The 26,271-nt window shown below is 40.0% G+C and overlaps 1 protein-coding gene across 5 annotated transcripts in view; it reads right to left on the bottom strand.

Moving 5' to 3' along the window:
- Positions 1–440: 440 nt before the first annotated feature.
- Positions 441–26,271, bottom strand: part of LOC132904525 (uncharacterized) — a 307,845-nt gene continuing 282,014 nt past the window's right edge. For 3 of the 5 annotated variants that reach the window (XM_060955100.1, XM_060955101.1, XM_060955096.1), the window contains exons 14-23: positions 6,218–6,665; positions 5,595–5,847; positions 5,182–5,257; positions 4,920–5,093; positions 4,433–4,804; positions 4,122–4,265; positions 3,822–4,035; positions 3,626–3,742; positions 3,305–3,511; positions 441–3,217 (exon numbers count right to left, since the gene is read on the bottom strand). In XM_060955100.1, the coding sequence (XP_060811083.1) occupies positions 2,991–3,217; positions 3,305–3,511; positions 3,626–3,742; positions 3,822–4,035; positions 4,122–4,265; positions 4,433–4,804; positions 4,920–5,093; positions 5,182–5,257; positions 5,595–5,847; positions 6,218–6,665 (2,232 nt within the window). In that variant the 3' untranslated portion in view covers positions 441–2,990. The remainder of the gene's footprint in view (positions 3,218–3,304; positions 3,512–3,625; positions 3,743–3,821; positions 4,036–4,121; positions 4,266–4,432; positions 4,805–4,919; positions 5,094–5,181; positions 5,258–5,594; positions 5,848–6,217; positions 6,666–26,271) is intronic. The other 2 variants (XM_060955102.1, XM_060955099.1) reach the window with 1 other exon arrangement.

The following is a 26,271-nucleotide window of genomic DNA, read 5'->3' as shown; positions in this document are numbered from 1 at the left end:
TAGAGTCTATTGGTACCAGCAACTGTCATCGTCACTAGGACTATAGCTATATGTATTATGTTCATCTCTATCTTTATTCTTTATTGAATTGCGTTAAAATCGAAGCAATCCTTTGTTCTCCTATGTTCATCGTATCAAATCGCAAAGAGCGTAGGAAACATTCTTTTTCATTTATTCCATGTCGGTACTTCAGAACCTAAGGCACAAAGTCCCATTTAATGTCACGTCTACCTTCTTCTTAATCCGTGATATACATGTATATTCAGTTCAATCAGTGACTACTATAAAATCACGTTCAAACTACCGCTGCGTGTTATGCTTAAATTTCATACGCCGATTTTTGGAGTATACGTAATGTAAAGTAAGTAACCGTTCTTCAAATACAACACTAATTTTAAAAACAAGGTATAGGATAACGAGATAAAAATGAAAGGTTTAACTTCGCTACAAAAGGCACCCAATACGGTATATTTAGCAAGTAATAAAATACATCGGTGTTAGACACAGTACAATACTGAAATAATCATGTTATTAATGTAAATATATAATATATACATTTCGTTATAATGATGCGGATACTTAAATCTATAGACTAAAATGATCTACTTAAAAAAATATTAATAAATATCTACGAGCGTGTACAATTAAGTGACTATCGGTATCTTAAGGTACCGTGTTATCCCTTATTATCTCGTCGTTTAATTCGACATCCCAAACTCAAAAGCAATACCAAACAAAAAATCGTGGAGAAAATAGAAAATTATTTACTTTTTGTCTCGCTTAGTGTCACTTTCGAAGAGCGGGATGCTCAGCCGGATGCACCGATTTTATATGGCATGTTCACGATTTTCTTCCTCGATTTCGATACATCGAACATTCGATAAATTTCGATTCTCGAAAATGAATCACGGTGTGTATGGTATAATACAACTAAAAGTACGACTCGCAAATAAAAGTAAACGATACGTGGGAGTGCATCAGACTGTGCCGGGACATAAATTTTTCTCATACCGAACTATCGTCTACAACTACGTTTTCTAAATACCTTAATTCCTTTTCGATCGACCCCAAATTACGAACTAAACGAAGTTTTGGTCACTGTCCATAAGGTATCATTCAAAATACCTTGGCAGACCTTGGCATTAACAATGGCTTGATCGACTGACTCGCTTGAAAGCAGCGTAACAATACAGAATTATATAACGGGATAATTGCTGATTGCTACATGCGCCAACGTGATTTTCCTTTCTTCGGTCGCTAGCTCAATGAGCACGTGACTATGTTGGTCGGAACCTGTACAGGTGATTGTGTGCTCTTGATTGAAGTGTTTAGATGGAATATGATGCAAAGCTCTTTATCGCATATACTATTTAATTACAGCACAACGAGATTGTATATTACGGCGATATACGAATTCCATTTTGTGCTACAAGCATCAGTCAACGAACCATAATCGAACCTGCACAGTTACAAACGTCAAGCTTCTCGAGCAAAAAGAAATTGGCATGAGAAATGCGCGTTATGTATGAAGGGTCTTGAGTTAAGCTCAATCTAAGCTTCCCTAAGACGTCCACATAGTGAAACGAGAGAGAAACATCGCTCAAACGTAAGTTACTTCTTTTACTTTGTAAATAAAAAAAGAGAAAAATATAGAAAAAAAAAGAAAGAAAAAGAAAAAAGTGAGGGTAGAATTTGGCTTTCGAGTACAGGCCAGAGTTAAATTTACATCTACAGGTGATAAAAGGTTTTACAAATGACTGACATAAAAAGAATATAATATTATATATATTTAATATATAATCTGGAAATAATATTTAGACTATCGGTTATATTACTTGCGGCTATGTCGTATAAACCTTTAATATTACATTATATTACAAAGTGGTATGTATGTGTGCGCATTGTTTTGACATTCCTGAAGGGATGCGTTCATTTATGGTCGGAAGCGCATTCGACAAGGAAACGAACAATGATCTTGGCAACTAATGGAATACCTGAAGAGAAGATGACACGAGAACTAGTCTTCAGGTGTTTCATTAAAAAAAAAAAAAAAAAAAAACAAAAGGAAAGGAAAAGATAATCTGCGTATTCTCGAACTGTGACGTTATTTAACGATAACGTCCTCATTTCGTAATAAGCGCGAACACAATGTGGACATGGAATATCGATATTTATTCACTACGCATATAAATAAAGTATAAAAGTACCATAAACGAATGGTCGGTAAATCCAAGACAATATTCTCAGTCGCTGATTGATCAGGAATGCCAATGTTAATGAGAGTTAATGGCAACCGGTGTATGCTGTTTACAACACTGCAGCACATCGTGAAGCATGCAGCCATACACATATAGATTCTGTCGGAACACATCTGTATCTATGATCGTTCTCTTGAGCACGTTGGTGGATTCGAGGAGATAGTATAAGAAAATACACGTCGCCGTTACTTCTGAAAAATCAATGGTTTATAAAATTCAGACGTGACAACTATATATGCGATCGCCTAGATCAATGAAATTCGAAGCGTATCAAAAGATAAATTCACTTGAAAGTTGAGCTCTCTGGGACACAAGGTATATTGTGAGTGTTTAGGGTGTGTCTGTGTATGTGTATGTGTGCCTCTTTGCGAATTCTGTTACATAAAACAGGATTCACATTAAACGTTTTGCAACAGACGCTCGTGACGGAACTCACGTGATAAGCGTAATGCAGCGATCTATTGGACTGTGTTTACGGCGTTGTTACATGCCATCTTATAGCTCGTGGTCATTCATCGAACTACGATTGCCCAAGAAAAATACGCACTCTAGTACTCTCTATTCAGTTACACGCACGTGGTCGTCGCCACTTTCCAATGAAAAATTTTATGCAATTCGAGTGAGTCACACTGCATTCACTATAAGACAACTTGCAAGTGAATCGACAACACGTATGTATATAATATATACTCTTTTATATCAGAGCCGTGCCGCCCTTTTCAGGGGTGACACTTATAAATTAATGGACATGTCTTGGTCGTAAGGGGTGAGATTCGTATCGGACGAAGAAGCCGAGGTAACTGTTGCTGTCGCGGTTGCGCTGGTTGGTGATTGGAGAGGCGTCGACGTCGTTGGTAGATGGGACGTGGGACTTTCCAAAGTCGAGTTCCAGTGACTTCTCTCAGTTCCATCGCCACCATCATCCGAAACGATTGAAATATCGGCTATTATGCCGCTTTCTGCAATCCACACAATGGTAGTATAGACAGGAATCTTATAGAAACTAATACACTATAATATATATGGAAAGAATGTTATATACGTACCAACACTGCACTGACTGTTGAGCGTAGTACTACGATGATGAGGTCGAGGACTTGTATCCAAACCGAGATTCAACGTCGTTGGAGGACCGCTACTTCCGCCGCTACTCGATGACGAACTTACGGAAATTACACTGTGCGGCCTCCTGCTGCAGCGTCCCGAGTCCTCTGACATTGATACTGCTATCGAGTTTCTAAATCTAGGTGCTGCTTAATAGCAAGCAATTAAATTAATAGCTATACAGACCTTCCTTCGTAGGTGATTTAAGATTATTTAAAATCATGAAAGATCATTCCATTCAAAATAATCGATCGTATACTTACTTTTCGAGAGTTGAGCTACACTGATAGAACGATCATTGATCTGATCCGCGCTAGGCCTAATGTCCAAACAAGGTTTATTTCCGATGCCCATGCTCGACATCTCTGCCAGGCGCACTTCTGTCGTCACAAAAGGCGTTCTCGTTAAGTCGGCCCGCAAACACAGTTGCAGGAAGCTATATTTCAAAACGTAGCGTACCTCTGTTTCGCAGCGCCTGTTTCCATAAAAGGTTGCTCAGTTCCTCCGTCCAGGCTTTCTTAATGTCCTCGCTTGCACACTGCAACGTGTACGTGTCGCCTGGTTTCCTCTTGCGGAACCAAATCTCGAACTTCGTAGGTGAGTCCGCGATCACGGCGGTCAACCCGATGTCCGTCGTTTTGATGCTGTGCTTATAGATGTAAATATCGAGGTTCTGAAAAAGCAAGCAACCCATCGTTTGTATATCGCGCAACAAACAGATCGGTAAGCTACGTGAAGTAGATTAAACAGCTGTCTCACCTTTCTGTCGGGGAATCTTCTCGCTTTGCTGAAGAGAATAAGGTCTTCGAACAGGAAAACTTGTCGCAAGCATTTCTTGCCTTTACCCTGCCACACCAAGAACTCGTTTTGACGAAGTAGTCTGCCCTGCTCCTTCACGTTCACCTACAATTTACGTAAATTTTACCGTCTATAGAATCCTGTTACTACGACAAAGAACGACTTTCCATTGCCATTGTTGACACGATTGTCTTCTACTATTTATTACATTATTATTTAGTTACAATATCGCGTCTCTAGAATAGTATTGTATATTAAATACGTGGACATACATCGCAATCTCGAAGGGAATCCATCGCCAGCAGGTCATTCCCGTGACGTAGTTGGAATCGTACCATCTGCTCAGCCGCCCTCAAGTCCGCCTCCCCTTCGACCATTGGCTTCATACCGTCGTCCTTCTCATCCTTCTCGTCTTTACCGGACATTTGTTCCGAGAGATCAGTGCCCGCTTTGACCAGCTGCTGTAGCAGTAGCGCGTACTTTCCCATTCGTTGAACCGGCTTCAGTAGGTAACTAGCAAGGTCCATCTTGTCACCGAGCTCGAGTTGCTTCTGCTTGAAGAACGCGGTGCCGTACTCGGCCATCAGGGAGTCGGAATTTGGTTTGTTCTTGTTGTACAGTGCATAAAGGTAGAATTTTTTCTCCTGCAATGTGAATGTAAAGCAAAAGCGATGATCAGTAGAGTAAAACATTCAACACGAGAAAAATAAATTTAAAAGAAGATCTAGGAAAGAATTTTAAAGAAATAAAAAGACTCACATGTCTGAGGAAGCATTGTCCCACATTCATTGGCGACTGTTCGCACTGTTCCAGTTCCCGTAGGAAATGCTGACTATGAAACTCGTATATCTTCTCGACGTTACCGAAGATCACGTTGCGTTGTCCCCTGAGCGCCTGAGGAATGTCCTCCCTCACCAGCTCCGGAATATAATTCTTTTAAAAACAGTGATAAACGTTAATCGCGATATCAGCAAAATACGATGCTACGCGTATGTTAAACGATACGAAGCAAAACAGTTACCTCTATTATATACTCGAGAGACTTTACGTAGTCCCGCTCGGTCTGTATCATTTCCCTCATTATGAGCAGTATTGTCCTGCAAGGTGAAATTCCTCGTTAACCATGTTGCCGCGCATGTAACAATTCCGCATAATCGCACGATAGAATTATTATAGATAAGTATTGTTAGCAAGGCTGAGCCGAGGAACACGGAAAAAGAATCGAAAACGTAACGAGAAATCCGCTATCTCTCACGCGGGGTTTGAACACATTGAGGAACTTTTATATTCATAGTGAAAAGCTTTTAACGAGAATATTAATCAGACTCGTGATAAATAACAATGCCAGTTGCACAGCACATGCATATATATTGAGACTAATAGAATAGTAAAAAGACTATTACTTTGAAATAAAACAGAATTTTTATTACGTACTTTTTGGCCTTCATTCCAGGAGCAATGCTGGCAGCTCTGTGAAGGTGTGAGTTCACCGGTGGCTTGACCAGCCTTCGTGGAGCAGGGCTTCGGGGTGGCGTTCGCGGAGGAGAGCAATCGAGCAGCTGTTCGGCGCTCTCTCGAAGCTCCGCGATGTTGTCCAGTACCGGTCGACCGCCGCTTCCTGCCGATCCTACGCTCTCCATGGGACAAGCGTACGATGCGCTGCTGTCGCTGTCATCCCACGAAGTTCCTGGAACAGTCGTAGCACATTGCAGTGGAGACACTTCCGAGGAACGAACGGGGTAAGTGAATGAATCTTGGAATATTTTCAGCTTGTACTCTTTTCGCTTTATCTCGGTATAGTTTTCATATCGTGTTTCGAACGTTAAACGCGGACAAGGTTATACAACTTATAAATGGACGTTCACACGCACTTAATTTTTATCAATTGTAAGTCTAAAACACAATTATACCGTGAATGATGGATCGTTCTATATTATCTAAATAAAAATATCCTTTTGTATTTAACAAGAATAATATTTTATGCGTTTTAACGCATATAATACTAAACATTGTGAGCATAAAGTAAATAGATAGTAAAGAGTAAGAGATCTACGTACTCTTCGTCAAACTGTCCTCCCAGGAGGTAGCAGACTCCGAGGCGGCGAAGGATCTCCTCCTGGCTGGACTGCCGGGTGCGGAAGTCGTCCTCGCCATTTCTAGCGCTTCCGCGCACTTGTTCCTGGCGATGCGGCATTGTTCCAAGAGGATCTCGTTACCGAGCTTCTCGGCGAGCGCCATCATTTCCGTGAAATGCTCGGGAGGCAAGGGTGGTCTGGCCATCAGAAACTGCTGGGCCCCCCGTTCGCCAGCGAGACGAGCCTCCTGGGCCCACTCGTACGCCCGATCTTGAAGCAGGCAACATCTCGACGTGTCTTCGAGGTATTCGCGCCTGTCCTCCAGACGGGAACCGAATCCTCGAAGGTGATGCTTCAAGGATCTCGCGAGTTCGCGAAGTCCGCTCGCACTCGCCGCCTCGGCAAGGTCGCTTCCTTTGTCAAGATGTCTCTGTAACAGAAAATGATAATTCGGTGATACTTCATCGTTATTCTAATCGTCAGTTCTGATCGAGATATTAATTCATTAAATACACCATTGTTTACTGCAAAAGAATTTATGAGTGTCAAAATTATGCGTGGATTATACTAAATAATTCAGTTACTCCATTCATAGTATATATATACACATTGAATCAGCATATGACTATGAGAAGATTCATTACTATAAAACAAAGAGATAAAGCAAACGACCATGTGATTCCACGCTATTTCTAGATTTATTGTTTCTTCTCGAATGCGATTCCCCTAGAACTGTGTTTGTTCAGATTTGCCATGAATACGATATTGTGTGTAAACACACGAAACTATTTCATCGGTCTGACCGTAACAAAAGAGAACAATAAAGACCCTGCTTCTTCGGTAGAAACGATATCCTGTTCTGAACGAATCGAACTGGAACTCCCGCGGTGCAGTAGGGAACCGTGCCTAATGGCGGGACCATAAATCGACATATGGGGAAAAGAACACAGCGATGAGCAAGGGAGTTCGTGCTCTTCGCTACAGGACATTGTCTATTTGTGCATGGAGCGAATGGGAGACTGTTTACACAAAACCTACTCCATTTATAATCTATAGCCTACAGAGTGTCCATCTATGATGAACTATTCTTTCGCAAGGAATATAAATTATATTTGAAGCAAATATTTATATGGATAATGTTAATTTAGAACTTGAAAAATTCATAGAAAAATTTACAGGTTCTCATGTTTCAGAAATTTACGATGACTTTTATTGTTCGAATGATGAAACATTTTACACGATATCTATCATACTTTGATTTTGACGTAATACAATGGTATCAAACGAGACTCGACAAAAAACTCGATTTCAACGATCGATTTTCAATACGTCGCGCTGGAATAACTACCATTATCCCTTACGCGAGTAATATATAACAGCGATCGTAGAAGCGTGAAATCCCGTTGGACATGGATTAGTAACATCCTGGAACAAGGACAATTTCGGTAGAGTTGCCATGTCGAAAATACATCACGTTTCACAGTACACGGGTTGAACCGTATGTCCAAATTATGAACAAGATAGATGCCTCGTGCAACCGTTCGGTTCGCGATCTCGGCGATCCAATGTTCTTCCTCGAACGAATACAATCCATAAATTTCCTGATTTTCTAAACGAACGAATATTTTGTACTTATTCGTGAGCATCGCGATTTGGATTATCGAGCGAATTTCAATCATGAGTTTGCAGGGTTGATCAAGGCAATTTCTGAAAGTTTCCAAAAGTTGGGGGGATCGCCGGAGATACAAAATATTTAGAAAATTGAATTCGAGCGACGAATTGTTCCATTTCCGTTGGCAGAAGTACACTTGGATCAAAGTTTCTACGTTTCGCGCTTCACGGTCGACTGAAAGCATCACGAAGCTAGGGGAAGAAATATCTCCTTTCTGCTTTCTGTATTTGCCCTCTCCTCTTGGACACGTGGCAGGATCCCTTCTTAAGCCGTCGGAAATGGTTCTCTCTGCTCTTGGAACGGAGGATCGCGACACGTGCAACGGTGCACGTTAACGAAGTGTATCGAGAATATCGTTAAAGTTCGTCCGTAGCTAACGAGCATCGTTAACAAACGCTGCTCTAAAATTACTCATTTCAACCATATCGATATCGCTGGTATGTTATTAAACATTCGATACAACAGAAGTACGTAAAATTTGTTACGTATTCGCAAAAATATTCAGTGATCGCATGTCAGATTAGTTGTAAAATGTTAAAAGATTTTGCAAAAATCTGCAAAAATTATAAATACGTGGCGAAATATTACATTCACGGAATAATCGAAATTACGAGTCAATTACATAAGATTAGAAGTTTCCGTAAGTGGATATTATGTATTTCGATCTGACGTAACGATTAGAAGTCTCATAATATAATACTTCAATACCGAGTTTTATTCGAATTCTTCGCTGTTAGAAAAAAAGTATCATTAGTCTGTTAGCAGAATTTAGGTGATTATTATTTTATTTCATTTGATGATTATTATTTATATAGGGTAGTATGTTTCATCGAAGTATAATACTCAAGTTCAGTTATACCTGTTCGATAGTATGGTGGCACTACAGAAAGTTTCCAATACAAACTGCGATATTGTAATCAGTACGGCGTCGACCTTTCGCACGACACGTCGATCGTTTGTAAATTCCTGCTTCCTATTCGGAAAATATATTCGCTGATTTTCTCAGGTACTGTGTTTCTTTCTGTCACTTGTCTTATTTATTCATCTTCGTATATTTTTATATATTTACATTTGTAGATAATTTGTAGATAATTTGTAATAATTATTAGAATAATTTGTCTGGAACAACGAATAAATTATAAAACAGTTTATCTTACACAAATTGCAACTTCGATATCTGAATACAAAGCAACCATTAATCAAAATTAATACGCCAATACCACTGTACCAACTATTACGGAACCAGAACGCTTGACGAAGTTTCAATTAGGATATTGAACTTCTCGTATACCGCTCGACCGATTATGAATGGCTGGCACGGTGCGTAAAATATTACCAAGGGAGACTGACAACGTTTCACCGTCGCATTTAATCAACAAAATCATCCCAATGCGGGGCGTGTTCCCTCGTGGACCAGTCTACGATCTTGCCAAACGGAAATCTCGAAATTCAGGTTGATTACTGATTTGGATTCGGGTAGAAATTTGCCCGCATCTTTACGAAATCGAGTGGCCCGCATTTAACAATATGAAAGCGCACGAAATACATGCGCGATCAAGAATACTATCGTGTCCCCGATAGAAAAATCATTTTGCGTTAGTCTGGCGCAAGGAACGCCGCGAAAGTATGCGCGTACATACTTTATTTCACTATATTTCCATATTTATAAGCGTTTGTTCGCGAATACTAACGTTTAATTAATTTGCTGAAGACACGATAACCTGCTGCTCGAATTCTCTCGATCATCGTAACGGAAAGTTTTCACAACAGGCAACAGAACGCATCTATTAACACGATTTTTGAAATTTTATTCATTTTATGCAACATTTAAAAGAAATTTTTCCCAATATAGCAGTTGTTATTAAATGACGGGACTTTCGCGCTGTTATAATGCAACTACAAACAGCACAGTTTTAATTCAAGATTTTCACAAACTACGATTCGAAAATACGACTACATCGATAATATCATTTTACTATTTTCATTCACGATCTTATTATATTGATTCTACCGATATAAAAATAGGGGTGGATAGTAACTAGAAAAGATCGTATAACATATCTTAAGACACAAAGTTTAATCAAGAGTTCCATTAGTTACCATCATCCCTATAATTACACCCGAAGGAAGAAATCACCGTAGACGTAACACGGGTGCATAAGATTTCGCAATTAATACGCATTACTTTTCTCATTTCCCGGTTATGTCTACCGTTCCTCCCACCGTAACGGGCATAATCGAATATTATCATTAGCCGCGGTTCTTGCTCACCATATATACCTCACAATTCTCTCCATTAAACAAACATACCGGTTACATAAATAAACGGCAAAAGTCCATCATCTGCACGCGTATTTGGAACGCCTCGATGCACGCTGTCCGCAATTACGATCCATCGATCGTCATCGGTGGATCGTGACGCGACAAATATCTACGGTTGCTGTTGCGTAACGAGGCTCGATCGGTGGACGCAACAGGAAAATCTCGGTGAACACCGAGCAGGTCGCGGCTGGTTATTATGGCGGAATGTAGAAAGGCGCCTCTCGTCGTGCATAATTGCCGAAGCGTGAAAGCAGATTAGCTAAAAACGTGATCAGCCGCGTGCACAGAGACCATGGATTGGAACAGTGAACTGTATGCGCCCATTAATTGGTACGTATCGACGATTAACACGATAAATCGTCAATTAACGCGGTCTACGTTTGCGGTTTACACGACGATCCTTCATGAGAGTATAAAGACGATGTCTGTGTAACAGGATTACACTTTCTAATGAGATTGCTGAGTATTTCTGCGAATTCGAATGTTAGTTTCGTGATGTGTAATGAGATTCGATTGGAAACGCATGGCTTTATAACGGCATCTACGTGAAATATTCTGGTGTCTGACGTTTTACACAAGAAGAATACACCTTTTGTTTTCAATCGAGAAATTGCAAGTTATGATCGCCTATCTCGAGATCTAATATCGTTGTGTAATTATTGCATATCGTTTGAAGATAGCTCTTTACACATTTCTATTTGATTCTTCTTTATTTGTAATAGGATAAATCTTGAACTTTCAAACAATTTGAGTGGTTAATTCCTATTATTTAAGTCGAATACTTACTGGCACGTAGACAAGTATCATATTTAAATACGAAGTGTACATTTATGTAGAATCTATACAATCTATCTTACCACATAGTTAATAAAAGATATGTAACGATCCGATAGAACGTTAAGTGCAATAACCGAAACACCTAGTGGTTTCCGTAATTTCAGTATTACCGCATCGATGCATACATTTATAAAAACAATACGATTGAAAAAACACTGATTAAAAAGTAGGTTATTTACATAACATGGCTTTTACGGGTCGGATTTTTACAATCGAAACTATTTGCCTACGAACCATATCCTAACATACTTAATCAAAACTTTCAATATTAGTCTCAATTAGTAACGAAATATATTTCTATTAAGAAAAGTTGCATTCCATGAGAGTTATGCATCGAGGAGTACACAAATCTCTTGTCGACTTTCGAACGCTATCAAACCCTTCTAATCGTCGCGTCCTCGACATGGCCCGTTTATCATCGACGCGTGTCGGCGCGCTTCCGCGTCTATGGACTTTCTTGTACAGCCGGGCGAAGTTGTTCTACCGGTAGTCGCGTAGCTTTTCAGAATCTCGACGAACGAACCGGACATGTTGACCGCGTCGCGTCGAGAAGATGTGCGTCGTCTCAGGTCCGGTTGCGAACGGTTTTCCTAGCCGAACCGGCCCGTTGAATTACGAAAAACGAGCTTCCATGGCACACGATATACCAAAGGCGCTACTGCAACCGAGGTTGTTGACCATCGTGGAATTTCATGCAAGAAAGTGCCACTTACCGGTCCCGCGAAAGCCGCCTGCGATCGGAATTTCGAGTCGACAATGCAGCGGGGCGGGAACTCAGCCTGCCTGTATGCTTGGTTCGTTGACACCTCTCTTAGGTGTGACTGATTGTCAGGAGAATTAATTCAGAGGGTACATAATTTTGTGTGTTTGCTTCTTGAAGTGTGACTGGTATTTTTAAGCGTCGTGTCAAATGTAAGCTCTTCACTCTCTCGTCTTTTACGAAACAGATCGTGTTAGACTTACGCTGCCAGTCATAAATGTTAGGACACTTGTTACAGTTATTGGAAAACCATATTAAATTTTACCCTATTTAGTCTTTTATGAAATATGTAATATGAATGAGTAGATCTATAGTAAAATGACTAGAAAATAAAAGCAGAGAAAAGCATTTAATTTGTACTACATATCAGCAGATGTGCTAATCAGTAATTTAGAAATGGAGTCAATCAATTTGGCTACGCAGAGACTCATATGCCTCTCCAGTGGTTATAGGATTGATAATAAATATAGGTGTATCGTGACAGATTAATTATTCATCATATTTGAACGCGGTTTACTCATATTCTACGTGGTTTACCCTTTCCATTTACGAGCGATTCAACATAAATGTTTACGGGTGTAAAGCGCGAAAACGAAGGTATGTCTTTCAGGGTGTGACTGGTATTCTTCGATCATTGGGTCAAATGTGAGCTTTTCAAATTTTTCTCCATCCTTGGAGATAATTGTATATGATTACGTCTTGGCAGCGATTGTAGAATAGTCGATGAATAGACGCGTATCGTGAAAACTCAATTATTCAGCACATTTGCCCAGGCATCCCAGGAGGTTTACCCTTTCGTTTTACGAGTGATTCGCCGTGAATGTTTATGAGTGCGAACAAGCGTGAAAGCGTAGATTTCTGGTCAAGGTATCCACCAAGCCTAGGAACTCACTATTTGCACCTGCAGCGAGAAAGTACTAGCGGAATTTTCTTCAGAACTTGCTCGGTTACGTTCGATTCGATCGGAAGTGAAACGTCTAGCGTGGCTAAACAGCAATTTATTCGTTGCTTCAATGACAGACATTTCCTTCTGGCATTGAAACGATCTTCTGACACCCATCATTGAATTTTTTACGATTCCTAGTGCACTTGACTCGATGAAATTCTGCATTTTTCTTTTTATTACTCTCCTTAAAGACCTATTAAAGTATAGGTTTACGATAGAAATTTCTAGATATCAGATAATATAATAATACCGACTATCAAAGTGATGATTAAATCGTTGTAAATCTCTTATATCTTTCTCAAATACTGATAGATCAGCTACGAGTAGATAAACTCGCTATCAATATATCTATGCAACTTGTATCACAATAAAGGAACAACGATCTCTGGAGTCACTTATAATCCCAGACACGTCAAAGATTCTCTAATTCACTTCGAAATAGACAACACTCGATAGTCCATCATTGGACTTCCCTACAAATGGAAAAACGAAAGTGATCGCGACATTCGCCATGGTGTATTGTTTCTATCGTCTCTGCGGACAGCTGGAAGTTTCTCAGCTCGTGGCTGACAGAGCCTAACGACGCAGTCTTCCCGGTAACAAATCACCTGCCGCGATAACTTTCTCCTATCGCGATTCTATGACACGTTCCCGAAACGTGGAGCTGAAAATTCCACGTGATGCCACTGTACACACGCCAAGTACCGTCATTGCTCTAAGATTTACGAACGTGCAAGATGAAACGATCCACAACGTATGCCATATTACTGTACTGTCGTATTTCAAATCATGTAAATACTCATTTATGTAACTACTTGTTTGAGCGATCGCTGTCAAGTTTAATTAAGAAGTTCTCAATTTCTCAATTCTAATTTTACGTACTTATCAATTTTTAAACCAAGTTGAGAAGCTGTCATCAATTACTTTTTTTTTTTTTTTTTGCTTATACGTAAACTGCAAATGATTATACAAATTTTCGGCTTTTGTGCATTTTTCTAACATCGATAGGCGAACAAAATTCTGGTTATAAATGAAATGATAGAAAAAGGGTGTCTTTATTCTCTTCCCTTTTGTTACTAATTTCGAATGTACTATGTTGTATATTGAATTATATTGAATGTTACTAATTGTAAGAGCTAAGATAGGCTAATAATTATCCGGTTTCTAAAAATTCTTCGCATTCCATAAATAATTTAATAATCAACTAAATTTCAGAAAGTGTCAGTATAGAATAAGTAAAAGTGACATGTAGAGAGTCACTTAATGATTGTGAAATTTCATGGCCTCCGGATACGAAGTCCTCTCGAGGTCGTAGGTCGAAGAAATTCCATCGATCCGGGGAATTTTTATGAGGCCGGTCGCGTTAGGGACGACGGTGATCAGCATCGTTGAAAGTAGTCGTTCCACCAGTTGGTTAGATCGAAGGATCCGAGGAAGGAATCGCGAAATCGTGCTGACGAGTTTTTGCAACTTGCGGCGCGTACGCGTGGAAAATTGCCGCGTTATTTGCCGACTGAATTATGTAGCTTTAGCGCGGACGGAAATTGTCGAAAGTGAGAGTACGTATTCCGCGTGCGTCGTTCATTTACTATGATTCGTTGATCGTTTCTTTGCCCTTGGGATATATGGAATCACAAAGAAGAATTCCGTGAGGATCGCCGAAGCGACTTCATTAAGATTCACATCGAACATAAATTTCCGCGTCGAGGCTGTGAAAGTGATGTGAAATTTCTACCGGTCGAGGTCAATGATGTTCCTTTCCACGAGTTATAGGTTTTTTAAGCCGGCTCCACGGATAAGGAGTTTGTCGGATGGAACAAAAAGTTTCGTCGCTAGTTATCTCATTACTTTCTTGCCAATATCGAAGAAACATTGTAAGCTGTTGTTCGTTATACTTAAATTTCTTTATTCGATTTCTTCGGATTACTCTATTCTCTTGAAACTTAGATTTTAAACACAAAAACTTCGAGAACTCGTTATCTCGTTATTTTCTTCCCAACAATAAAAAAAAATCTGAAAATGTTTTCCTTTGTAGTTCGACATCCTTTTCTCTCTATAGGATTTTCCTATTTTTTAGTTGAAGTTTTAAACATTAAGGTTTTGTTTGGTCAAGAACTAGCATGCGCAAGGAGATCAAATCGAATAAAATCTGAATCAAATGGCTCATCGGTGGGCTATGTGCTAGCAATTCGTCTCATCGAGTCATTTATTAGAACACAGGCGCGGCATCGTTGCACGAACATAGATCGTTAAGAAGATTCTACGACCTGAACGACACTCAACCGTTTACGATCTAGATATATTCTATCCAAGAAAGCGTTGCGGTTTAGTTACTTGATATACTTCGCGGTATTTTGTATCAATTTGTGGATAATTTAGCTGGTTTACAACTGTAATACGAGTAATTCTCGTTTAAAATATCGTCCATGAACCGTTTCTTTGATACAACCACGCAACATATCGAAAAAATGTCAACTATTTATCATTCTGTTCGCTTCTGTCGTCATTTTTTCTAATAAATCCTAATAGAAATTAACAAGTTAGATTGCGCGCGTTGAACTTAAAACGTGGTCAAAAAGTGTTCGCGTAATTTACGATATTTTCAAGCGAGAAATATGAGAAGTCAAGCAGGGAACACTCTCGTGGTTGCATATTTGACTCTTGACTATTTCCCCACGCACTCACTGTGCCCTTGCACCTTTATTCTCCGTGCGTGACGTGCCTCTACTCCATAGAAGACTTTGAAAACCGCAGCACGGTATACTGTCGTTGTGGTTCTGTGGTTCTTTCCATAGCTTCGGAGAAAAGGACATAGAGCTCGCAAACAAACTCAAACTGAATTCATACGAACTATCGAATCCATTGGCATACTAATTTTTCCACACTCAGCGTTCCTGTGTATACTATTCCATATATCAACTACATTTATCATTTATTACTATGAATAATCGCTAACGAAAACTTTCCAACAGTCGTTAAGGCTTAATATGAGTTCTTGAAGTAATAAGAGTCAAATTAATAAGAAATAGTCATAATATCTTAAACCATGTGAGAGATGACTATGCATATCAATAGATTAATATTTAGTCATCGTCAATTTCTGAAAGGATCAGGTTACCTTTAGAAACTTAACATTACAGAAAATCATGAAAATTCACCATGATTACTACTAGCAGAGGATCACTAGCGATTTCTGATCACGCGGTAACGGATCCAGTCCGTGTTTGTGAAACTTGCGAAGGTTTCGTAAGTCACGACACGTCGATCGCAACGACGCTCCGGAAAAAGCATGAACGCTTTCGATCCGAAGATTTTCGATCCACTTTAGTCGGCCACGTCGAACGACCGAATACCTTTCCAACTTTCTACATGCAAGATTAAAGTCTAATCATTTCTCACCGACATTGTAAAGAACAGGTTTCTTTTCCATCCGCAAAAGCGAGCAAACTTCGTTAGTGAGAAGCGCACGCAAAACAGAACGACGATGGATCAGCATACTCGCGCGTAATTTAACGACCCCATGCAATGTTTGTCATTCACGACAGAACGAACGCGACCACAAAGCGCATAGGCCGTCACGCATAAATGGAACCCAGCATCTGTCGTTCCCACTGTCAACCATTGCGCTGCTCTCAGCTATCGAACGGCCCGGAAAATGTATTCTTTCTTCGGTGTGAAAGTCTGCAGCTGCTTAGTTAATCCTGCACGCTCCGAGCGAGAACGATCGCGATCCGCCGACTTACCGTAGTCGGTCAACGTTCCTTGTCGATGTTACAAACTTCCTTTAATTGCACAGATTTACGGTACTCCGCCAACTTGCTCTACCCTTTTACGTTCGTCGCTCGAGATACGGTTTCATACCACAGGGATTTTTAGCTTTGACACGATTATTTTTTCACGGTTCTACTGGGGGAAAGCTATGTTCATGTAAAAGAGCGCATGAAAACTCTCTAATTGAGCAATTTCAATCTCTTAAAGTTTCTAGAGTTCTTAGTGTACTTTCTTTTTGAATTATAGTATGTATAAACAAAGAAAAATGTCTTCTGTTGTATTCAGGAATATACGAGTTCGCATAAATAATTATTGCGTAATAGCGCGTATAGAAAATGATATTTTTATAAAGAAATTATAGAGAATAATATTCCTATAAGGATCGAATTAAAACACTAATCTCAGCAACTTGAGCGCAAATTATGACGACGAGTGTCGCCTTTGACTCGCATGTCGGAACATATGGGAGAATTAAAGGCTTTTGTCACCTTAATCGACGTTCTCCCCTTTCGTTTAATTTCCACGGGCCACACGGCCAGCCATAGAAGCATCAAAGGCGCGCCACCGGTGCACCCCCATGAAAGGACCGGCCTACGAAAATCTGATTCGAGTGTGGGTCACTCGAGTTTCACTGACGTTAATGGTCAGATATTGTCGACGCACCTGGATCCCATCGAACGCGTGTATCTCAATCAGATCGGACGTATACCGTTTCATAGAATAATCACTCGAGCTTCAGTGCACCTTGGAGCTCAGGTAATAAAGGGTATCTCGCTGCTAATTAACGGGAACAATTGGTTACACGATGGAGAAACTTACGATTGTCTCGTGGGTCCCGATGCTATTGAGTTTGCTTTTCGTCGATTTCTTTCAATAGAAGCCGCACCCCTTGAGACCGTTCTCTGTTATTTTGGTTCCTACAGGGTAAGTGAGAGATCTAAGAGATCGAACACGGAATTGGAGTTTGAACTTTGTGATTATCGCGTGGCATTTTTCGATCGATTGTTTATTCATACACGCGTTACAGCGGTAGTTATTAGCGTTACTATTATAATAAGTTTCCATGGAGAAATTTCTAATTGTCTAGAGCATAGATGCTATTGTGTCTAATTCCAACTTTCTTCGACAGAATCATACTTTAATATCTTGAAAGTTATCCGCTAGATTTTCAGCGGTTTCGAAGAATTCACTCGTAAATATCAATCCTAAATAAGGTAATGTTAATCTCTTTTTGAAAGTATCCTCGCAACGACAAGACGTTTCAAAATATCACAATGTGCCAAGATTCTTCTCGCTAAATCGTTTCGTCACTCGTGCCAAATACACGATCGATCAATCAAAGAACAATTAGCTCTCCGCGGTGTCTCTCGTTGTAATTTCTCAATCGGCGATGCAATCGAGGTTCTAAAATTGCTAATGACAAGAATTCCGCATTTCCCTCTGGAAAAGGCGCGGGGACACGCGACTGACCGGCTCTCGGTTGCGCAAATCGAAAGGAACGCAAACCGGTGAAGTTAATGTCCGCGCTTCGAGTCCCCGTAATTCGCAGTCTCCACTCGTAGCATAAATAAATCATACCCCTGTCTAGAACGAACCCTTTCAGAATGCTCGATGTATTAATTGCGCTTCTTCTTGTGTAAATACAATCTCGTCACCGTTTTCACGCCAAGTTCATTCATTTCCAATGAGCATCTACTAAAAGAGTTAGCGAAACGAACTGTGCAGGCCGTAGACATTTTGCTGCTCCAGTTTCGATCGCGCGTGACTTCGGCAGCCGTTCCTCTCTAATACATTCACGTGTTATTTGGTAAAAAGGTTACCAGTCGCAGTACCTAGTTTTTTTCGTGTTCACTTGATCAACGTGGTGATTTCTTGGCCGGAAATTAGAAGTGGAAAAGGAGAAGTTTGGAAACCGTTAAGGGAAGCTCTGCGCTAATTAATTTCTCAATACTTCCTGTTTTGGTACAGCTGATATACTTTGATCGAGAATTGATTAAATCTTATCGTAGAAATTAACCTGCATGCAATTGTATAAAACAGGGAGTTCACGCAGGAAGTTTGAATTGATGAAACCACAACCCTTCAACTTCTCTTCAAAGTAATCGTATCCAAACACAATTTTCTTTTTTCTCTAATTCTAGCTTGTTTGTTAAACAGTCACGCCCTTCGGTAATTCATAGGTTTCAGACATCAGCTTTCGAATGTCAGGGATCGCGATCCGCGAAAAGTCAAGCAACGTTCCCCAACATATCAAGACTACAATGCAATTAAATGTTGCAGCGTTTACGTAAGAGTGTAGCCACTCGGCGAAAAAGGCAGCTAGCTCGCTTCGGACGTTGAATAACGACTCGCCGTGAGAAAAATTCCGGATCGATTTCGCGAGTTAACTTCACCGTAGAAACAATTCCGCGTGTGTTTAGCAAACGAACAAAATTGAAACGCTCGCGGCGACGTATCGTTATTCCGATCGCGTTATTTTTATTCGCGTATATTGTCGTGTAACTGTAATTCGTACGGTCCAGCAACTGTTACCACTGTAACGGGCGAATAATCACTCTGTACAGTGCACTAATTACATTAATTACTGTATCGAACGATTCATTAAAAGCGCTTCACGAGTTACATGGGCCACACGCTCGCTCCGTTTCATTAATTTTGTTGCGTATTTCGGCAACAACATCGCGCGGTAAAACGCTCGAGGTATTCTTTCGACATCGTTAACAGTTATTCTTGCAGTTCGAAGTCATCTTTGTAATAAGAATTACCGCTGGGATTTAGCGAATCTCACAATTGTGCTTCGATTTTATTTGTTTTTGTGTTCCTTTCTAAATTTCTTGTAGTTTCATTTTTATGGTGAAAAATTTAGTATTAAATATCTTGTATATATTTAAAGCATCACGCGAAGAATATTCTGATTGTCTTATGTGTTACGGTTAATATAATTTGTATAGCGCGTAAAAGATGCTATGGAAATCAGATTAGCCACGTGCGCTAACGATTGCCTCGAAGTTAATTGAAAAGTGAAACTACCGAAATCACTGAATCAACGAGGAGTGCACGCATGCAGAAACGTACACGTATTTGCGGTGTTTTCATAAAATAGAGAAATAGTAGGGTACCGGACGATATTACGTGCCTCTTTCTTACGCTTCAATAACATCGCGTTAAATTACATTTCACGCTTTGTCGTTCTCTTATTTACTTCAGCATAAATTCCCGGTGTTTTTTTAATTGAAAATCATGTCATCGTTGTTTAACGAGAGGCATGTTCATCACGGTCGATAGAGCATGCCACTATACATTCATTTTTCTCTCATTCTTTAATTATATTCCCTTTCTCGTCGTTTTTTCTTCCTATCGCTTCTAATTAAATTATTTCACGATGAAATATCTAGCAAAACTACACGTGGTGCAGTATATCGTGAATATGTGATCGATGATAAATCGAACTCTCTGATCAATTTGACGATAATAATTTGACGCGGAAGAGCGATCCAATGTTAGATAAAAGAATGTCGATAATTTCGTCACGGCTCGATTATTTCCTCTTATAATTCGACTCAATCGACGGTCACGAAATATTGAAACGTGCAAAATGCGATATTTCTAGTTATTCTGGTTCGAAACAGTGCCGTGTGTATTCACACTATATCGTTTCTCTCGTCCTCGTCATTTTCCCGTTTGCTCGGTATCCCGTTTCGCGTTTGTGTGTAAACGACTACTACCGTGACGCACGGATTAACGTTGTTTTCACATGCGCAAATCCCTAGTATTTATTGGGTTCGCGGAAGCTCCCTTTTGCGTAGCTTGGGGATACGCACAAGGGAGTTTATAGCTGCTTATTTTCGCGGACGTTTGCATAAAGCGAAGTAGAATTCTCGAGAGGAGAGACAGAAAGGGGAGACATACATTATATAGACGTAGAATGTCTAAGATTTATATCTATTTAAAATTAAGACAAAGTAAACTAAGAATGAGTTAACCATTACTACTCTTTAAGTATCCCTATGTTTCCTTACTTCCTATTACCACCGTTTTACATGGAAAGTTAAGATTTTACCCGATTTTCAAGCCCGAGGGCTGACATGCGATACCTGAATTATCTCTCGTAACCTGGAGGAATCATTACCGACTAGATTAACATGGAATCTGGAATACTCGAGAGACACGAAATTGCCGTTTCCAATCCTACAAAATAAGCATCTTGCGTTAAATTAACCTTCCGTACAACGACCCCTCATCTGCGATCATAGAAATGCATATAATTTCATCAACTAAGTTCACCATCCATATACGAACCATATATTCTCGTCAACTCTCACGAAATCCCAACAAAACTCCTTGAATAAAGTCTCTTACATGTTTCTAGCACCAAACAGCTATCAGAATAGCCAGAACGCATAGTGTATATAAATTTCTGTCGAAGAACACTACGAGCTGTCCGTAATACGTCATCGACACTGATGACCGTGTCAAAAATTTATTTACAACAGCGTATACTAGCCATGGAAGCGTCGTTAGACTGTTAAGCTTGACCCAGCCCTCTAGACCAAGCCTTCCTTTGACTTCTCGGCTTTAACGGTATTCGAAAACGAGTCACGTGGCCTCCAGAAGGCCTTCGAGCTTCTCCCCGGCATACCGATGGCCACAGTTCGGGAGCGTTTACCCTGAAAAGCGTCTTGCCCGTTCTATCTAAAAATAATGGTCTACGCGCGCTGGAAACCACGTGATAGAGCGCACCGCTTTGTCTCGCCAACGTGTCTATGTGCAAGGTTAACGGCGCAGCGCATACGTTTCGTCGGATTTGCGCTTACGCGAATCGGGGGCTGCCCGAGAAATTAATCACGACGCGCGAATCTCGGTGGAATGCCGCGAACAGAGGAATAAATTTCGCGTTGATTGGGACAGTGAGAAATTCTAAGATCTGTTTTATTTGGTCATTCTTCTTTCGTAGGTTGAAACGAATATTATATATTTTTGGAGAGAATAAACCATGATTGTTTAGAACGTGATGGAGTGACGTGAGATCTGAATACAGTTTATTTAGTAAATAAATTTTCTTACATGGATAGATATCAATCTAATATATTTTTGGAGGAAAGAAAGTATGATTGTTCAAAGTGTCACGGGATAAAGAATAGAGGAAGTTAAAGGGAATTGGAATTCAGTAGCCAACGGTTTGATAAAGTAGGTATGAAGTGTCTTGTCTCTGGACAACGTGGAATACGAGATTCCCAAGAGTATGTCGAGGCATAAAAATGCTCAGGTATTCCGTAGTTCTTTTTATTCCCCTTCGTACAGAAGAAAAAATGCTGGGAAATGCCGACCATTGAATTTCAATTTCCTACAAACTTCTCTAGTCTTTTACGACACGACAGCTCGTACAATTGTGTTTTCCTTTGCCAAGAAGTTGTTTGACTTCCTTTGAAAGGCTGTCACTCAACCGAGAAACATATCAAATTCAGTGTTAGGATTGGAGCATGGAACTCGTTGGAACACCACGCGGTACGACAATGATCATCAATAAGTCCAAAATGGTAGAAGCGAAGGAACGTTCTCCAAGAGAGTAGGAGTCAATTTAAGAGCGACAGGTAGGCGGAATAATGGCTGAAACCGTAGGTGATTGAATTCCAACGTCCCATAAAGTCTTTCGCCTTGCACCGTAAAACAACCGTCCGGGATAATGCTCCCCCAGAAATTCTGACTTTCTTCCAAGGTTCAGTTTCAAGTAAGCGAAACAATGCATAGGAATATCAGAACGATAAATATTGCCTACAGCAACAAATTCCTTTTTCATCCTTATCGAGTTACATTCAATCTCGTAACAAATAGAAAAAGCAAATTATCGAAAACCAATTAAAGTCGAAACGGTGAAATGCTACATAAAAATTTCACAGGCGTAATATTATTAAGAAGGCGCGTATAAAATAACTTACATGATGTTTTGTCAAAACACAATGAATTAATCGGCAATTTAATCAATTCCGCGAAACCTTCAACCACGAGTTGAAGACAGAAAAGAATCCATAGTTACAACATTTGCCCGTAATAAATTAAACTTCAGTTCCTGAAATCTGCACCTCATAGGAAGTCGTTCAATCCTGAAATCTTACGATCTTACCAAAGAGAGCTTGCGGTTCCCGGCTTCACGCCTCTCGCGCGAACATACGATACGATCTCCTGACCGCTGTCCCACATATCAAAAGCCCGCCGTTGGAGATCCTGGTCGACGTGGTTCGCGCAACGACGCGATCGTGGGTCGATCGACTGTACTTGCTATCGCGACCACCGCGATAATCGACAGATAACAGGATCGCCCACATGTTGCGTGATCGTCCACAGGAATGTCGCGCGCCGCGGTTCCACTTCGTCGTTGCTTGATTTCTTCCGAGTTACGGGACGATCGGTTCGATCGTTTCGACTCACGAGACACGATGATCTAACGCTCTCGTTCTTTATGGAAGTCTGAGACACGCCTACGAGTCACGTAAAAATGCATGACATCAGTGGAACGCCTCTGTGTGGACCACTGCCAGAAGGAAAGAATTTTTCGTCGACGCGTGTACTCTTGTCTCATCCCTCTTTCTACGCGCGGATGAAGAATCTCGTGTTTCTTTTGCGCCTCGCAGTGCACCTATATGGGTGATTCATGCAGTCAGAATTTTGCCACAGACACTAGGGCGAACCGTCTGAGAACGATTTTTCGCCAACAACACCAAGGAACTGCAGAGTTCTAATAAAGTTCGCTGACTCGTCGACCAATTTTCTCTGTTAGGGCGAATATCAGCTGCGTTCGCCTTTGTTCTTTTTACGTTTCGTGGATTCCTGATTAATATTAGGCACGGAGTGTTCTGTGCGTTCTGCTATACTTGATTGTGTTTGGAACTTTACTGTAATTCTTGTTTACTTCATACGTTATGAAATACAATAACATTAGCGTAACTGCATGCACGTGCAATGCGACACACCTGTAACTCAACTGTTTCGCGTTTTAAGCAATCGAATTACAACCGTAATTGTAATTTGGAATTTTCCGACTTATCGAGGTCCTGATTCATCGAGCAAGAAAAATGATCACTTCCTCTCAAGCATAGAAGATAATGGTGCAAAGCCCTAGCAGAATTCCAGAGAGATCACGCGCCTTTTACCACCGTCACCGCTAAAAATACATCGAATTAAGGAGAATTCGTCGCGGTGGTGTACCAAGAGGTCTTTTTGTTGGGTCCAAGACAGAGAGTCACTCGTGTCCTGCGCATCTGTGAACAATTACGACTATCGTTCGAATCCGTGAGAACACGTTCTATTTAACGCGCGAACCAGAGGGTTGATTCAGCTTTGTGTTGATGTAAATCGTTTTCGGATCGACTCCTTTATGATACTTAAAAAAATTATCATAACTTTTCCAGGGTGTTTTTCTTAAGTACCTACTGAGCAAGGTTTAAAAAACATATCTTTCGTAGGGTGATGTTCCGTATGGATTATGAAGTTAAAAATAATTTTTTAATGATATTTTATAAACATCAGAACAAAATTGGCTTAAATATTTTTAGGTTTCTTCCACAGAAAGGATTGAAATTCCGACGATACCACGACCTTTACTACTCTTGAATTCACCCATCAGCATATTCCACTTATTAAGAAACATCCTCCGCTGAATGCACAGTACACCATTTGTATTCTTAAAATGTCAATGGCTCCGCTGCATAGAAAACGTGGTTCTCATTTGATTGCCTAAGCCAAACGATAAAAGTGCAGCAACATAAGCCTCGCCTAAAAATTCTAAATATATACAATCTTGACTACTTCAGAATCAACTTGTATCCATAAGTCTCCAGAAAATTGTATCAAATTAAAATTTGCCCAACAAAAAATTCATATCTTCTTAAACTTCACGATCTAAGAACAACTTTAAAAAAAACGAAGGTTACATAAAGGAACGAGATTACGTTTAAAAGTAAAATCTATGCTCGATCTGAATAATCGAAGGTATTTAGAAAACTCGATGAAAAGGTGACAGCTGGCATGCTGGAAAGCGAAAGGCCTGGAGATCGCGCGGAAGGATAATCGCGGACCCTTGCTCGGATACTTGCACGACAGCCCATTGCACAATCTTACGGACCCGGCAAATTGAACATGAATTTTAATAAGCCATGAGCTCGCACTTGTTTTCCACATCGGTTGCCCGCACGGGCTCGTTACACGACGCCTAATAATTACGAGTGCGTTCGACTTAATGCTAACGAGATTGCAAATGAAATCAGTAGGTACACCTTTCAGGCCGCGAGCGTCTCTTAACGCGATCTTAATTCTTCAGTACGTTCGTGTACTCTACACAGCGTTTATCCGTGAGAGATCGTCGATGGATCGACGATGAATACGTTACGGTTGCTTCTTGACGAAATTGGATGGTTCTCGCAACAAGCATATTATGATGGTAATGCGTTGTGAATTAGAGTTTATACTCTTGTGAAAGCTTTCTACGACGTTGTATACTATGAGTAGGTGGATGGAAGATTACTATGAAGATGGTTTTGGTCAAAGAAAGATTAGGAACAGTCCCATACTGTTATCTTTACAGTTAGTTAAAATTTCCTATCTAATATTTTTTTCCTGTTTCAAGATGCGTTGAAATCTTCAGAATGTGCCTCATTACAGTGATAACCGAAATGTTTTATACAACAGATGGAATATGTACACAGTAAATACTTTGATGAGCCAGTATAGGAAATAAAAAATACAAAGATCTAGAAGATAAAAAATATTATTCTACCAAGTATCATACTTGTCTACTAAATCTTGTAAATATTATAAAATTTATGCATAACGATATCTAACATCATATTAAATTATAGTATCATGCAAAATATGTATCTTATTGAGAAACATAATCTGGCTTTTTTAATCAGATTTCTACCTTTAGAATTATTTATGAGAGGTTTTCTACGGAATCTAAACACGTGTTACGCGCATGACTACAAAGTACAGCTAATTTGATAAACAAATGTCGTTGGTCAATATTTTTGCATACCCTACGTGAAAGTATTCACGCGCTAGAAATAAACTGCCCGAGGAAAATATTTTCCTTCGTACTTCATATATGCCGCACATTTCCCTCGTGGCGCCGGGTCGAGGAGTTCGTTAATCATAAGCCACCGCCGCTGGCGAATAGCATCGCAGCAAAGGTTCTCGAATAAATTGAACGCCATTTTTTTAGGTTTATATTGACGGGCTATAGATCTTTCACAAGCACAGGAACAAAAAAAATATATATATTCTAGGAGAAACTTTTATGCGATTTAATCAGTCCCACCTTCCTACCAATCCGGTTTTCTTTATGATCGTAATCATAAGCTTCGACTGCAAACTGCAATTGCATTCCCTTTTAAAAAATTGATTCTTATTAAAATGGCAATGCTTATTAATAATACATCAGCAAGCAAAAAGAGTAAAATTCTTCTTGGTTCTTTGATCGTAACTGGAAAAATACGACAAAAGTATCGACCTTCGATGAAATTGTACGAGATATTTAAATACTTATGGATGGTAGTGTACGAGTCATTTGTGCAAAACCGTGTGTATACAAATACCGTGACGTAGCGGGCATTTCAATTCCTCGTCGCACCATGTGGCATCAAACATTTAATTGCTCGAAATTTCAATAAGCAACGCGATGACGCAGATCGTCGAAGGCATTAAACGGCAGGCGTAAAGGTAATCTTCAAAGCGAT

This window comes from Bombus pascuorum, chromosome 2 (genome assembly GCF_905332965.1).
Source record: "Bombus pascuorum chromosome 2, iyBomPasc1.1, whole genome shotgun sequence".
Lineage (NCBI taxonomy): Eukaryota > Metazoa > Arthropoda > Insecta > Hymenoptera > Apidae > Bombus > Bombus pascuorum.
This window is presented reverse-complemented; position numbering and strand designations above follow the sequence as displayed.